The 17,802-nt window shown below is 41.1% G+C and overlaps 1 protein-coding gene across 1 annotated transcript in view; it reads left to right on the forward strand.

Annotated features, from left to right (window-relative positions):
- The window catches only part of LOC126412305 (cytochrome P450 6j1-like), a 108,193-nt gene that overhangs the window by 79,058 nt on the left and 11,333 nt on the right, over positions 1-17,802 (forward strand). Inside the window, exon 7 of the mRNA XM_050081826.1 lies at positions 4,364-4,585. Within this exon, the coding sequence (XP_049937783.1) occupies positions 4,364-4,585 (222 nt within the window). The remainder of the gene's footprint in view (positions 1-4,363; positions 4,586-17,802) is intronic.

A 17,802-nucleotide genomic window follows, 5' to 3' on the forward strand; every position in this document is an offset into this window, starting at 1 on the left:
GTATTCATCTCTTGGTCTCCCTCTACGATTTTTACCCTCCACGCTGCCCTCCAATGCTAAATTTGTAATCCCTTGATGCCTCAAAACATGTCCTACCAACCGATCCCTTCTTCTAGTCAAGTTGTGCCACAAACTTCTCATATCCCCAATCCTATTCAATACCTCCTCATTAGTTACGTGATCTACCCACCTTATCTTCAGCATTCTTCTGTAGCACCACATTTAGAAAGCTTCTATTCTCTTCTTGTCCAAACTAGTCATCGTCCATGTTTCACTTCCATACATGGCTACACTCCATACAAATACTTTCAGAAACGACTTCCTGACATTTAAATCTATACTCGATGTTAACAAATTTCTCTTCTTCAGAAATGCTTTCCTTGCCATTGCTAGTCTACATTTTATATCCTCTCTACTTCGACCATCATCAGTTATTTTACTCCCTAAATAGCAAAATTCCTTTACTACTTTAAGTGTCTCATTTCCTAATCTAATTCCCTCAGCATCACCCGATTTAATTTGACTACATTCCATTATCCTCGTTTTGCTTTTGTTGATGTTCATCTTATATCCTGCATTCAAGACACTGTCCATTCCTTTCAACTGCTCTTCCAAGTCCTTTGCTGTCTCTGACAGAATTACAATGTCATCGGCGAACCTCAAAGTTCTTACTTCTTCTCCATGAATTTTAATACCTACTCTGAATTTTTCTTTTGTTTCCTTTACTGCTTGCTCAATATACAGATTGAATAACATCGGGGAGAGGCTACAACCCTGTCTCACTCCTTTCCCAACCACTGCTTCCCTTTCATGCCCCTCGACTCTTATAACTGCCATCTGGTTTCTGTACAGATTGTAGATAGCCTTTCGCTCCCTGTATTTTACCCCTGCCACCTTCAGAATTTGAAAGAGAGTATTCCAGTTAACATTGTGAAAAGCTTTCTCTAAGTCTACAAATGCTAGAAACGTAGATTTGCCTTTTCTTAATCTTTCTTCTAAGATAAGTCGTAAGGTTATTATTGCCTCACGTGTTCCAACATTTCTACGGAATCCGAACTGATCTTCCACGAGGTCCGCTTCTACCAGTTTTTCCATTCGTCTGTAAAGAATTCGCGTTAGTATTTTGCAGCTGTGACTTATTAAACTGATAGTTCGGTAATTTTCACATCTGTCAACACCTGCTTTCTTTGGGATTGGAATTATTATATTCTTCTTGAAGTCTGAGGGTATTTCGCCTGTCTCATACATCTTGCTCACCAGATGGTAGAGTTTTGTCATGACTGGCTCTCCCAAGGCCATCAGTAGTTCTAATGGAATGTTGTCTACTCCCGGGGCCTTGTTTCGACTCAGGTCTTTCAGTGCTCTGTCAAACTCTTCACGCAGTATCGTATCCCCCATTTCGTCTTCATCCACATCCTCTTCCATTTCCATAATATTGTCCTCAAGTACATCGCCATTGTATAAAACCTCTATATACTCCTTCCACCTTTCTGCCTTTCCTTCTTTGCTTAGAACTGGGTTTCCATCTGAGCTCTTGATATTCATACAAGTGGTTCTCTTCTCTCCAAATGTCTCTTTAATTTTCCTGTAGGCAGTATCTATCTTACCCCTAGTGACACAAGCCTCTACATCCTTACATTTGTCCTCTAGCCATCCCTGCTTAGCCATTTTGCACTTCCTGCCGATCTCATTTTTGAGACGTTTCTATTCCTTTTTGCCTGCTTCATTTAGTGCATTTTTATATTTTCTCCTTTCATCAATTAAATTCAATATTTCTTCTGTTACCCAAGGATTTCTATTAGCCCTCGTCTTTTTACCTACTTGATCGTCTGCTGCCTTCACTACTTCATCCCTCAGAGCTAACCATTCTTCTTCTACTGTATTTCTTTCCCCCATTCCTGTCAATTTTTCCCTTATGCTCTTCCTGAAACTCTCTACAACCTCTGATTCTTTCAGTTTATCCAGGTCCCATCTCCTTAAATTCCCACCTTTTTGCAGTTTCTTCAGTTTCAATCTGCAGTTCATAACCAATAGATTGTGGTCAGAATCCACGTCTGCCCCTGGAAATGTCTTACAATTTAAAACCTGGTTCCTAAATCTCTGTCTTACCATTATATAATCTATCTGATACCTTTTAGTATCTCCAGGATTCTTCCAGGTATATAACCTTCTTTTATGATTCTTGAACCAAGTGTTAGCTATGATCAAGTTATGCTCTGTGCAAAATTCTACAAGGCGGCTTCCTCTTTCATTTCTTCCCCCCAATCCATACTCACCTACTATGTTTCTTTCTCTCCCTTTTCCTACTGACGAATTCCAGTCACCCATGACTATTAAATTTTCGTCTCCCTTCACTACCTGAATAATTTCTTTTATCTCGTCATACATTTCATCAATTTCTTCATCATCTGCAGAGCTAGTTGGCATATAAACTTGTACTACGGTAGTAGGCATGGGCTTTGTGTCTATCTTGGCCACAATAATGCGTTCACTATGCTGTTTGTAGTAGCTAACCCGCACTCCTATTTTTTTATTCATTATTAAACCTACTCCTGCATTACCACTATTTGATTTTGTATTTATAACCCTGTAATCACCGGACCAAAAGTCTTGTTCCTCCTGCCACCGAACTTCACTAATTCCCACTATATCTAACTTTAACCTATCCATTTCCCTTTTTAAATTTTCTAATCTACCTGCCCGATTAAGGGGTCTGACATTCCACGTTCCGATCCGTAGAACGCCAGTTTTCTTTCTCCTGATAACGACGTCCTCCTGAGTAGTCCCCGCCCAGAGATCCGAATGGGGGACTATTTTACCTCCGGAATATTTTACCCAAGAGGACGCCATCATCATTTAATCATACAGTAAAGCTGCATGTCCTCGGGAAAAATTACGGCTGTAGTTTCCCCTTGCTTTCAGCCGTTCGCAGTACCAGCACAGCAAGGCCGTTTTGGTTAATGTTACAAGGCCAGATCAGTCAATCACCCAGACTGTTGCCCCTGCAAGTACTGAAAAGGCTGCTGCCCCTCTTCAGGAACCACATGTTTGTCTGGCCTCTCAACAGATACCTCTCCGTTGTGGTTACACCTACGGTACGGCTATCAGTATCGCTGAGGCACGCAAGCCTCCCCACCAACGGCAAGGTCCATGGTTCATGGGGAGACGATTGTTCATGCTTGAGCAAAAACGGAATCGTGTGAAGTGTTGCAAGTATGGTTTGCAGCTGTTCAGGAAAACTGTGCAGGACTTTAAGCGTCGTTTCGTCACTGTGGATGAAACATGGATACATTACTATACTCCTGAGACCAAAGAACAATCTAAACATTGGGTTCCCAAGGGAGAATCTGCACCAAAAAGGCGAAGACCATCCCTTAGGCCGGAAAGGTTATGGCGACTGTCTTTTGGGATTCGCAAGGGATAATCCTCATCGACTATTTGGAAAAGGGTAAAACTATTACAGGTTGATATTATTCATCGTTGTTGGACCGTTTGAAAACCGAACTGCAAGAAAAATGCCGGCGATTGGACCACAAAAAAAGTCCTTTTCCATCACGACAATGCACCAGCACACGCCTCAGCAGTTGTGGTCGCAAAATTAATGTAAATAGGCTTTCAACTCGTCTCACATCCTCCCTTTTCTCGAGACTTGGCTCCCTTGGACTACTCTTTGTTCCCCAATTTGAAGAAATGGCTGGCGGGACAAAGATTTTATTCAAACGAGGAGGTAATTGCAGCAACTAATAGCTGTTTTGCCTGCTTGGACAATTCCTATTATTCGGAAGAGATTAACAAATTAGAACAGCGTTGGAAGAAGTGTATAAGTCTAAAAGGAGACTATGTCAAAAAATAAAAAAGGTTTACCCCAAACACGTAAGTAGTTTTTATTTTTGCACGGACTTTTCAAACGCCCCTCGTACATGAGATTCGCCACATTGATGATGTCACAGCTGAAAGTCGATCTTGGTATCAAAAGCTTCAGTATTTATGGGGGAAGGAATCGACAGAGCCCTTGTAGAACAAACCATCCAAATCATCGCACGAATTAATTTAGGAATTTTAATTCGGACACTGAGACGAGTAGCACACTGGACTCGCATTCGGGAGGACGACGGTTCAATCCCGCGTCCGCCCATCCTGATTTAGGTTTTCCGTGATTTCCCTAAATCGCTCCAGGCAAATGCTGGGATGGTTCCTCTGAAAGGGCACGGCCGACGTCCTTCCCTAATCCGATGAGACCGATGACCTCGCTGTTTGGTCTCTTTCCCCAAAACCAACCAACCAACCAACTGAGACGAGAGTTTGTGCCCATTACTCGACCGTTTCAACCTCTGCGCCTCCTCGTTGGCGAATCCTGTTGCAGTCTTCACGGACGTGGACATAACGGCGCAGGTGATGACGTTCATGACTGACGGCATCCACACGAGCGCCACGGCGATGTCGTTCACGCTGTACCAGCTGGCGCTCAACCCGGACATCCAGCAGCGGCTGCGCCAGGAGCTGCGCGAGGCGGTGGACAGACACGGCGGCCAGCTGGGATACGACGCCATCAACGACTGCACCTACCTCGACATGGTGGTCTCAGGTTAGCACAAACAACGCCACGCGTGGGTCCGCGTATTGTATGTCCCATCACTGCACCTGCTCGCTTCCTTTCCCTGCACTTTCCTTCAAACATCCACGCTTTCTTTCGTTGACCCATTTTTTACTCTCTTCATTAGATACATTTTCTTGATTTTCTGCCTGCTGTCTTCCGAAAAACTCTCCTTTCGACGAGTTACGTAAAAGTTTCTGTAAATCCATCATACGCAGGCCATTCCAAACTTCTAGGACTTGCAGAGGGAATTGAGTAGACAATATTTTGAATTGCAAGTCATGTCTGCAAACGTACCATTTCCGTCTACAACCATTTGAAAACGAGACGGTAGTGTGACAACTAGTAATTTATCAAACATAATCCACTACATAACCTGTTTTACAATTCGACTCATTAATAACGAAAGAAACGAAAAGAAAACTTAATTACTTTTCAGAAACACTGTTCTTAACAGTTACACTTAAAACGTTTTTGTCCTTTTCAAAGGAGGGTTAGAAGTCTGATCAATTAGAAGTAAGGTTCGATGTGGCGACCACCAAGTTCTTTGCACACATTGTACCTCCAATGATGTGGTACACACGCTCTGTCACACATATCTCTGCTGTCTGTCCTGCAGTGACCACAGCTCGTGCCATCGGACCTTCTTCTGCCTCCACGAGAGTCTTCTAAACTAATCTTCATTTGATCCCAGAAAAATCAATCCAACGGATTCAAATCTGGTGACCGTGGAGGCCATGTGATTGGACGACTTTCTATCCATCTGTGTACGAAACGTTGGTCCACATATTGCCGTAACGACGTGCCACTTCAAAATATTGTCTGCTCAGTATTCTCTAAAAGTCATAGAAATTTGTATGGGGAATTTTAGAGCACCCTGTAGGTGTGAATGCGGAACAGAGGCTGATAAATAAATCGAAGGAAAACGGTACCAACAGCCGTAACTCTACCAAATTTTTTTAAATTAAGCAACCATTTTCGACGCTTCATTAGCATCATCTTCAGGCCTCTGTACAACAGTCCAGCATACAACTGTCGATGATACTATAACGACAAAGTAAAGCCAATAAAATGTTTTTAAAACGTATATAACATATACATGAACAGGTGTATAGCATTAGATGTGCAAACGAGCTATAGTAATATAAACATAAAATCATATATTGGTGGATATTAATAGAAAAATATAAGAAAATTATAATAAAAAGTCGAGGAATGAAAAGTATACAAAATCAACAGTATGAATTAATAACAAGTAAGTTCAAATGGCTCTGAGCGCTATGGGACAACTGCTGAGGTCATTAGTCCCCTAGAACTTAGAACTAGTTAAACCTAACTAACCTAAGGACATCACAAACATCCATGCCCGAGGCAGGATTCGAACCTGCGACCGTAGCGGTCTTGCGGTTCCAGACTGCAGCGCCTTTAACCGCACGGCCACTTCGGCCGGCAACAAGTAAGTGAGACATTCTAGTAAAGAGGTAAATACGTACACTCAGTCACAATGTAATGATTCATCACGAAATTAGGTATGGGAAGTAACAAACAGCATAAAAACTTACAAAATAACGCTTTCTTGTTTTCGCGTACAAGATCTCTGAAATACGGTGACGCCTTCGTGTACCAGCGGAGGCCCACGCTCGACCCCAGCATTTGTGCTACCAGCAATATAGTGAGGTACAAGGTACTACCTCTCATCCTGGTGCAACGAACTGTTTAATACAATTTTATATGGCTTTTCAGCGACAGAGTTTTCTGAACAAATGAGGTACCTCATAATTTGTGATTCATTTATAGTAAAATTATTTTATGTAATCTCTCATAGTCATAAAAGACTGGACTTAAGCCACTTTCACAACTACAAGGTCACTGTATTAAAATAGCAGCCTATAACGTTTCAATACGACCACCGCTCCACGTCGGTGAACAGAAAGAGCATAGCGTCCAGATGAAGGAAAGCACGAATACTCTCTCCGCCCCACAGCCGGAAACACAGTTCTCAGCGACAGCGTGAATGCGTTAATGACGCTGATGTGCTTCTGGATCCGTCAGGCAACTGTTGATTTTCGATTACCATTTGTTTCCTGGTTATTTTATTTGTATTTCATTTATTTATCATATTTCGTGGAACAATGGAATCCAAAGCCAACGGAGATAGGAGCTTCTCCATTCGTATTTTACAGAATACTGACTTCACAATCTATATACAAAATAAATTGAATTTTTTTTTAAAATCACTAAAATAATTATGAGAGCGTATATGAATAAATAACGCATTCCAGATAATAGTTCGATGCGGCCCACCCGAATTCTTACCTCAGAGTGGTGCTTACCACTTGCACGCAATCTCCCATTATTATTTTCTCGATATACACTGAAGGTTATGGGATAGCGATATGCTCATATACATACGGCGGTAGTGTCGCATACGGAAGTTATGAAAGGGCAATGCACTGGCGAAGCTGTCATTTGTACTCGGGAGGGGGGGGGGGGGGGGGAAGGGGTGCTTTGCTCGCGACTGTTGTGATTCGATAATGAGTGTGGCTGCTTTAACGCAGGGAGTAAGGGAAGGAGCCTTGCATGAAAGCATCAGTGGGCTTGTACTGACGAAGTGATTATCACAAGCACGTACAACGCCTGTCAACGCACCCATTCTGCAACAGATGGCAATGTGTTTATTTTCTTCACAACCTGCTGAAATATACTGGAACAGTATGTGTAGCGTCACCGCCTGTTAAGAGTGATTTAATTACTTTATCTGCAATTAATATGGAAGGCAATTATGGCTTGTGAACTATTTTTATGTTAAAATGAAAAGCAATGGCGGCAACGTTAAAAGAAACTGGGGCCTCTTTCATTAAACGACTAACTTAATTCTGAACTTTTATGAAAGTTGATGCAATTTCCTCTGAAAGTAGCAACTGCCCACAGTTTTGGCTTGGAGAGCAAATCTTTTGGTAAAATTTGTTACTGACCGTGAATTTAAATATGTTTCCTAGGGGAAATTAGTATTAAATTGATTATCGGACTTCGTAATATTAAAATGATTTGCAGCTACTATTCGCATTTCACAAAAAAAAAAAGACTATGGTGGATGAAATGGCGCACGCAAACTATAATAACCAAAAGAAATGCTTCCGTATTTGAGAAAACACGCAAAATTATGAATCTTTAAGGAAGGACAGGTTTGTAAATGAATATGGTTAAATCTTAACAGTATATTTTAAAGATATAAAAGTCAACTTACACTATTCCACACAGCAGATATTTGATGCCTAATATTTAAAACAAAAGACCCTCTACATGAAACGCTCGATATTCACATGCACGCACTTGATATTCTGATATTTAATAACAGTTCCAGTTGCAAATAATTAAGTAACACTCCAAGGAAGACATCATATGACCATTTCCGCAGCATTAATTGCGTAACATGAATCAAGCGTACACAGGAAGCCAAGCACAATGGCAAGAGAGTAAAGAGCAAAAAGAAAAGAGCGAAAGAGCACAGCAAAAGAGAGCAATCTTTGTTTCACTGCTGTTTATACTAATTACACATTATGATCTTTGTCTGATTATCGATATATTATCGAGAGGTGTCTGGCATAGTTACATTACTTTGGGTAAATTTCGTGTAAAAGTTGTGGACGTTATATGTGGTTGCTTTGGCAATGTTATCATCGGAAAATGCTATATATACTTTCACTAATGAAATATTAAATGCTCTGAGTAACCGGAAGTCACCCGTTGGGATTTTTTATGATCTATCAAAGGCTCACTATATATATATTCACTTATGAAACTTGTTATTACCAATCCGAACGAATTCAAAAGTAATAGCAGTGTACATGGCTACAGCACTAGGAGAAAGGATGATCTTCACTACTCAAGGTTAATTCTAACTTTGGCTCAGAAGGTTGCAAGTTATGCTGTCACAAAAGTCTTTGGTCACTTGCCTAATAGCACCAAAAGTCTGACAGATAGCCATATAGCATTTAAAAGGAAATTAAAAGAATTTCTTAATGGCAACTCCTTCTACTCATTAGATGAATTTTTGGATATAGTAAGTGGGTAATTTCCCAACCTCCACAAAAAAAATTAATTAAAAATTATTGAGTGTCATGTAATATTTTGTGTAATGTAATGTCTTGTATAGACACCTTTTATTAACCTGACACGTTCCACATCATTACGAAGTGTCGTATTCATGATCTATGGAACAGGTACTAAAGTAATCTAATCTCTAATCTAATCGTAAGAGTAGCAGAGTGGCGCTTGCGGTTTCGATCAATGTGGGGCAGTTCCCGTTTTGTTTACGTACAGTTTCTGATTTATGATCTGGTTTAGCAATCAGATATCTCATTCATCAAATAGGTTCAAATGGTTCAAATGGCTCTGAGCACTATGGGACTTAACATCTTAGGTCATCAGTCCCCTAGAACTTAGAACTACTTAAACCTAACTAACCTAAGGACATGACACACATCCATGCCCGAGGCAGGATTCGAACCTGCGACCGTAGCAGTCCCGCGGTTCCGGACTGCAGCGCCTAGAACCGCATGACCACCGCGGCCGGCCATCAAATAGGCTTTACGCTGTCTATCTCTCTTCAAACATATGGTAACAAACTGGTCTTTGTATGACTGCGATAAAAGTAGTAGGTACTTTGAGTGACTTTAACCGGTTTGAAGTACGAAAGAATTTTATAATTTTGGAACATAATAATAATCATAAAGATAATGAAATTCTCACATCTCTACTTCATATTCGCGCCTTTTATAACTTCAATAATCTGAAGCATTGATTTTATCAGATAGTGGAAGCGAGCATCCATGAGGCATAGCACATCCAAGAAGGATTTCCTGAGACCCTGACGGCAATCTCTCAATCTCTACACTTTGGGTGGAACAGCAGCAAAACCCCTGTGAATCTTGAATTGCGGCTTAGCGCACCGTGACCTAACCGTTCAGACAATTGAGATATCCCACTTGGTTCTGATACCATGTATAGTACTGCAGTGTCTTTTAGTTTTACTGTAGTGTCTACCCCCGGTAGTTGAGTGGTCAACGCGACGGATTGTCAATCCTCAGGGCCCGGGTTCGATTCCCGGCTGGGTCGGAGATTTTCTCCGCTCAGGGACTGGGTGTTGTGTTGTCCTAATCATTCTCATTTCATCCCCATCGACGCGCAAGTCGCCGAAGTGGCGTAAAATCGAAAGACTTGCGCCAGGCGAACGGTCTGCCCGACGGGAGGCCCTCGTCACACGACATTATTCGTTTAGTGTTGTGCTATATAGTGTAGCATTCTCGTAGTGTAGCCCAGATTTATAAATTACAATATTTGTGATCTACCAATGCAGTAAACTGTAACAGACCAATAGCGTGTTCCTTCTGGATTCGAGATGAACATATATATTTGTGACTGATAGCCACATGGTAGCATGTAGACTTAGTTAATTGTTGTTATTATTATTATTCACGTAAATATTCTATGTAGATTCCTCCACGCCCCTTAAACAGCATAATGGTTAGTTATTACTAACACTTTTGAAATATTGTTAAATGTTGTTAAAAGTATTATGTGCTATATTCATGCCAATTTATGTGCAACATTCGATCTGTACTTTTATATAGATAACAGACTAAAACAAAATAGCAAGTAAATAAATAAATAATAATGGTGGTGAGTTAAATCCTTCCTTGGAAGTATCACGCTTGAGCAGAGACTGAATGCTACTATCTTCACTATAGGAATAGTCGCCACTATCTCGGAAAATGAAACATGATAGCTTTCTCACTTTGCTCACTTTCAGAGTCCAGGCAGGTCTGGTGCAGTAATTCACGACCTTCGTGTAGGACATTGTATATATGTGAATTGTCACTCTGTACACATCCTCCATCATGGGTTTTGTTGTTGACAATATTGGCTCATTACGAAGAAAGTGCAATGTCCACTCAGAGAACACAAGACTGAAAAACGATTTGCACTAGGATAAGAATTCATGGAAATAATGGACTGTCAGAAAACCGAAAAAGAACAGAATCCAAGATTTGAGGTGTGCTCCCATAGAAGGATGTTGTAAATTAAAGGAAGTTTCTCCCCATAATCGGCCAAAACAGGAACATGTGGAAAACACTGACAACAATAACCGACAGGACGATAGTGCACATGGTAAGAAATTAAGGAATAACTTACATTATAATGACACTGAAGGAGAAAGGTGAGGTAAAATCTTTAGATTAGGATACACTGAGGGGACAAAAATTATCGGATACCTCCTAATATCGTCTTGGACCTTCTTTTGACCAGCGTAGTGCAGCAGCTCAACGTGACATGGACTCAACAAGTCATTGGAAGTCCCCTACAGAAATATTGAGCCATTCTGTCTCTTTAGCCGTCCATGATTGCGAAAGTGTTGCCGATGGAGAATGTTGTGCACCAACTGATTATTTCCCATTAATGTTCGATGAGATTCATGTCGGGTGATTTGGACGGTCAAATCATTCGCTCGAATTGTCCAGAATGTTCTTCAAACCAATCGCGAACAATTGTGGCTCGGTGACATGACGTCGTTATTTGGGAACTTGAAGTCCATAAATGGGTGCAAATGATCTCCAAGTAGCCGAACATAACCATTTGCAATCAATGGTCGGTTCAGGTGGACTAGAGGACCCAGTCCATCCAATATAAACACAGCCCACACCATTATGGAGCCACCACCAACTTGCACAGTGCCGTGTTTAACTTGGGTCCACGGCTTCGGAGGGGTCTGCACCACACTCGAAATCTACAATCAGCTCTCACATTGATTTTTGCAGTCATTTAAGGCAGTGTTGCTTGTCTGTTAGCACTGACAACTGTACACAAACACTGCTGCTCTCGGACGTTAGGTGAAGGCCATCGACCATTGCGTTGTCCCTGTGAGAGGTAACGTCTAAAATCTGACATTGCGGACCTCGGAATACTGAATTCCCTAAAGATTTCAGAAATGGAATGTATTAAGTGTGTATCTTCAATTACTATTCCGCGTTCAAAGTCTATTAATTCCCGCCATCGTAGTGCGGCCATAATCATGTCGGAAACCTTTTCACATGAATCATCTGAGTACAAATGATAGCTCCGCCAATACATTGCCCTTTTATACCTCGTGTACACGATAATACCACCATCTATGTATATGCATACAGCTAACCCATGATTTTTGTCACCTCACTATATCGAAGTGAATCAGGGAAAGCTACAGCAGAAGCCAATGGTTATGTTTTCCATATATCTTCTATTCATGCACAGAGTATTAAAAAGATGTATTCCAGATATTCAGGAACAATAGTACGGACCAAAACAAGAAAAAAATGTTCAATGAGCTCTAAGATGTATACCTTAACAACTGTGTGCACTTGATCATCTTCGCTACTGTGAAAGACATCTGTTTGACTGCGAGCTCTTTGTTACGAACGACCTACAGAATGCAGTACACAAATGAGGAAACATTCCTCTGTTATTGTCCATTGATACAACATGTATTAATGATCTGTCAGTGTTCTCACTGTAAATTGTATACACAGTTCTGTGTAAATGCAGCGAAGACGTTAGCTGTAATGGAACCACTTTGTGTTGTGATAAATTTGTGAAAAGCTTTTGCATTTTAGTTTTCATGTCTGCACTTACCAGGATTATGGGGCCCTATTATTGCACACGGAAAGTAGCAGATATGGTCTTCTGTTATGGTACGACAAATGGAAGCAGCCTTCGACACCATGTCCTGTATGCTGCAAAAAAACTCGGAGCATCATATACACAAGTATTCGATCATCTTTTTCAGAGACTAGCAGACTCTTGCTCCGTAATTCCGACAACGATGAATCTTGGAGGACGTCGCACCATTCATACTCCTGTTGTGGAGAGAGCGAAAGAAGATCCTAGAACTAGTATACGTCGAATCTTTCGGAGTTCGTCATCTTCTAGCCTGAGCAATCCTGCAGGAACAGTTGGTATATCCATATGATGTACAGCGTGTCCAAGCCCTTCGGCCACGATATCAGCCTTCCTGAATGTAGTACTGCCAATGGCCTTAGCAGAGATGTTGTAAAGATCCACTTTTTACGACAACGATACTGTTTGCAGACCAGATTCATACTACGCGAGATGGGATTGTCAGTTTTCATAACCAACAGTGTGGGTTGATGCAAATCCAGATGCACTTGAAAAACCAAGGTATCAGCGCCGATTTTCAGTTAATGTTTTGGGCAGGAATTATTGGTGATATACTTGTAGCATCTAAAATACTGCGTATCGGGTTGATTGGTGCAAAGTATCGTCAGTTCCTACCAAACGACTCGACTGCGCTGCTAGAGGAGATACCATTTGAACAACATCTGAGGACGTGGTTCATGCGTGATGGAGCACCAGCACATTTTCTCCAAAATGTCCGAGAAAAATTCACATAGACATTTAATGGGCAATGGAATGATCAGGGTGATCCAGTACATTGACCAGCTCTTTCTCCCGACCTTAATACCTTGGATACGTGACTGTGGGGAAACTTGAAATCTTTTATATATGCAAGCCCCATCAATATATACAAAACATATAGGAGTAGGTTGTCAGCATTCGTGACCACCTTTAAATTTTAGAGATTGTGCATGATTCTATAAGACGTCGGGCATCCTTTAGCGATATCTCACAATTTCTGTTCGTATGCAATAGAAAGAAGATTGCATTAGACGCTCAGTAACAGAGTAATGTGTTCTCATTTGTTTGCTGTATTCTGTAGGTCGTTCGCAATACAGAAAAAGTTGTGATAGAAGAGATGTGTTTCACAGTAGCGAAAATGAACTAGTGTTCATAGTTTTTATGATATGAATTTTAGAGCCCATGTTTACTGGACCTATTTTTCTTGTTTTGGTTCATACGACCACCCGTCAAAGTATTTAGTACTTTATTTTGAACAGCTTTTGAACTGGCTGAAGTCCCCCACAGTGCTTTCTGTCTGTATGTTTGGGCTAATCGCAAGAATTACTGTGGGGATTTTGATACGATTTTGACTAGTAGAGAGACTAATCCATGAGGAATCTTTGTACACATAATTTATAAATATATTGTCCGCCTCCCTAGCGTAGCGGTAGCGCTACCGCCTACCACGCCAAGGGGCCGGGTTCGATTCCCAGCTGGGTCGGGAGATTTTCTCCGTTCAGGGACTGGGTGTTGTGTTGTCCTCATCATCATTTCATCCCCATCTCCGGCGCGCAAGTCGCCCAATGTGGCGTCGAATGCAATAAGCACTTGCCCTCAGCGGCCGAACTTCCCCGAATGGGGGACTCCCGACCCACAATGCAGTACGCTCATTTCCATATCAATATATCGAGTAGATTATTGAATTATGATGAATTAAATTCCCCGCTGCTGTGAAAACGATGCAGTTGCCATATAAAGGTGACTGGCAGCACTCGGAATCATTCATAAATACTGGCCGCTCGACTTCAGTGCCAAGCTGGCACGAGCTACCATTAACAAGAGGCCGATTTGCTGAACGATATGCGAAGCAGGACTTACCAGATATTAAGCTGATAAGAGCAGATGTTTGGTTTCTGTACCTCAGTAAGTAAAAATGCTGTGCTGGCGCTGTATTCTGGAGGTCAGCAAGTGGCTGTAGCATATCTATTCAATTACAAGTGCCAGTTTTCGGTAAAGAAACAACACTAAATGTGCGAGAAAATTATTTAAAATTATTCTCGTTGAAATTCTTGTAGCGCATCTTGATTCATACTCAAAAACAAGTACCAGTTTCGGTAAAGTGGTCCATTGTGTATGGTTTGCCGCAAAATTATTTTCATCGGGTGAAATTTTAAGCAATGTTAACAAAGTTTCTTTCCCGAGTGAGATTCATACGAAGAAATGTTGGTGTGGCAAACCTGCCTTCGTGCGATGCTCGTGGTGTTCGGAAGATCTCTCTTTAGAATGTTTCTACGGACGGTATCATACAAAGGAATGCACCAAATCTTCCTGAAGAATAAACGTAAGAATGAAATATAAGAAGTAATATAAATATTGATATAAAGAATGACAGATAATAAGATGAGAATTTAAAAAGATTGTAACTCCTTAAAGTACCATACATACATGTATTGTATAGTGCATATATGACGCTTATTTCAAAACCCAGTTGTAATTTAACATTTAATATAACGCCCCTGCATCCCTTTACTTCATAAGACACATTTGTGTAGTAATCTTCCACAGACTGGGTAAATAAATGAAGAAAAAAATATAGCCACTGTGTCTCCATTACGGCTAAGAGTAATGCGTTCTAAAAGACATCTGAATTACTTCGAATACGTTTACCGTCGATTTCTCAGAAACGGTCGAGTATCTACGGATAAGACGAGACACGTGGTCGCTTAATTTGACCCCTCCTCCACTGAGAGAAGTTTCTGAGAAATCGGGTTGTGGCACTTGCCGTGTTTTCCTCGTTAGAGATGTTCGTCTGGGGACGAGACGTGTCGCTAGTTACTTATAAGCGTGACCTGAATGAGTAAACTTCAGTCATGTTATAGAAAACACTTTCAAAGTCTCGCAGAACCACATCTGGCCTGAACTGTAGACACACTGCAGATTAGACGCTTCATTGCGCCTTCTGTGGCTTGGAATGGGAAAAACGGACCGATTAAAACCGATACCGGAATTTCATTTCTGAATAACCGATATTTTCCGGTATTTCTTTGGTCTGGATTACAATACCTGCTTTTATTTTTTTACCAATAACCAGGTGAAAAAAAACGAAAATCAATTAGCCATAGCTGCAGTGCTAATTTTTTTTTGCTTTTAAGTAAAACTTTTTTAAAGAACGAATAATTTTTATTCGTAAAATTTGCGTTGATTTGAAATATTGCGTTATTATAGAAGATGGGAAAAGCGATAAGTGCTATTTTAATAGAAATGTCAACAGTAACGAGCAACAAACACTTGGCAGCCGGCCGAAGTGGCCGTGCGGTTAAAGGCGCTGCTGTCTGGAACCGCAAGACCGCTACGGTCGCAGGTTCGAATCCTGCCTCGGCATGGATGTTTGTGACGTCCTTAGGTTAGTTAGGTTTAAGTAGTTCTAAGTTCTAGGGGACTAATGACCTCAGCAGTTGAGTCCCATAGTGCTCAGAGCCATTTGAACCATTTGAAACACTTGGCATATAAATTGGTACAGCGTTACCACGTGGTGTGGCCTATTAAAAGACACACGTGTACGTGCAATGTCCAAAGACTAGCCCCCTCTCTTCTATATGTTAGTTATCGAACGCCTCTTATATTGCAGAATGGCTCCACCCCTAGTCCGGAAATATTTTACAACGTGCGGTATCAGTGAAGTACCATGTTTCCTATGCTTTAAGAGATTAAAAACGGAAGAAGCCACAACAAATTTCGGACATAATATAAGGAGAAAACAAGAAACATAAAAAGCAGCTTATCCCCTGCCTGTGTCTATATAACGTGCCCTTACCTGCTTGTAGCCCTTGAAAACGGACAAATTAACACGAAAAATAGAGTCCTTCAACCTCAGTTTTCACCCTTTAGCACTGACTGTTCGTAGTATTTAAATAATGGCATGATCTCCGATTACAAGACGGTTTTTGAGCAGAGTAAAAAAATTGGAATCAGTAAGAGAATAATGGTGATTTTTGTAGTTGTCCACCAAGGTAAGCAAAAAACGGTGGACGGATTATGTTTCCTTTAATTTCCCTATTTTATATTTTGATTCTATGTATCTTGAAACTGAGAGAGTCAAAATTTTTTAATCTTTGTTCGGTATCTACAGGAAATAATGGGAATAAAAAACGAAAAATCAGTTATTTCTTAAACTAGTTATTTTTTGCGGTTGTAACAGTCCTGTTACACGGGCGTTGAAAAAACACAATACAACTGAAAATCATTTATTTCAGCAACAAACGCCATACCTATTTGTGACTCTAGTCACCGGTGGTCCAGTTTCTGTGTTTGGCCCACTGAACAAATATGGCATTAAGCGCTCCTATGAGTAATGGCCTTCTGCGACATACCCGAATCCAAAATCCATTGCTTACTGCTCCCTTCACATTTTTCCGTGCTAAACTGATTGGGATGGACCTGCATATACTGACAACAGCAATTCCTGTCAGGTTTGAAACCGATGGTCATTCACAAGGCGGGACAATCGCCTACGGTCCCTGTTGGTTAGCATCTTTTTACATCGCCCATTACACCGTCTTACATGGCTGCGAGTGGTACACAGTTCCTTGTAGACACACAAGACAGTCCGCGCTGACATACCAACTAACTGGAACTTCATTCGTTTTGTGCTCATGGAAACACGATATCTCCTTTTTCGCCATTTTGTCACACATCCATCCACGTCAACACATCCTACTAGGCTGATTCCATTCATCCGACTGGCACATACACACAACTTCACTGCCGTGAATTAAGTCGTCGTCAAGGGTCACACGACTGTCTGATACACATCATATGCTGTGCTCCAAGACGACCAGCGTCTTACGTTGATAGGATGACTAATATTTCTCCCAGTGAGTTAAACAGCACCTATTGAAGAGGTGACATGCAAAGGTGAACATGTTCATATTCTAAAAAAAAAGTGAGATACGGAATGGAATGGTCCATAGAGAATAAGCAGAATATGAATACATCACGCAACGTGAATGAACTCGAATATGTGTCATGATACAACCCTGTGAAAATTTATGGTTCACGCAAACACGAACTTCTCCACATATACATTTCGTGCAAAGGAGAACCAGTCCATTACGGCCAGTAGGAGATGCTGTTTCGAGCCACGTGATTTCCATTCCAGTCACGGCCAGACGTCCCAGCGCAAAGCAGCTATTAGTAACAGTTCGTTCTCCTGTGCTCCCGCGTAATAATATTGCCTAGCACTAACATTAATAATTATTATTACAAAGACACTGTTACTTCCTTGCTGACCGTATTTTCGGTATAGCAGAGATACCCCTACTAAAAGGCAACAATTGTAACAAAAGAATATAATAAGGTCTACAAGTCAGTGGATGACGTAAGAAATCCGGATGAAGACTGGAGAGTGATAGACGTGAAACACTTACTAAAAGTGTACGAAAATGAGATCACATAACTGAAATTAAACGAATTTTCATATACAAGTGATGGAGACAACTGCACTCTGGATATCACAGCAAGATGTGCAGAAGTGG

Source organism: Schistocerca serialis, chromosome 7 (genome assembly GCF_023864345.2).
Source record: "Schistocerca serialis cubense isolate TAMUIC-IGC-003099 chromosome 7, iqSchSeri2.2, whole genome shotgun sequence".
Classification (NCBI taxonomy): domain Eukaryota; kingdom Metazoa; phylum Arthropoda; class Insecta; order Orthoptera; family Acrididae; genus Schistocerca; species Schistocerca serialis.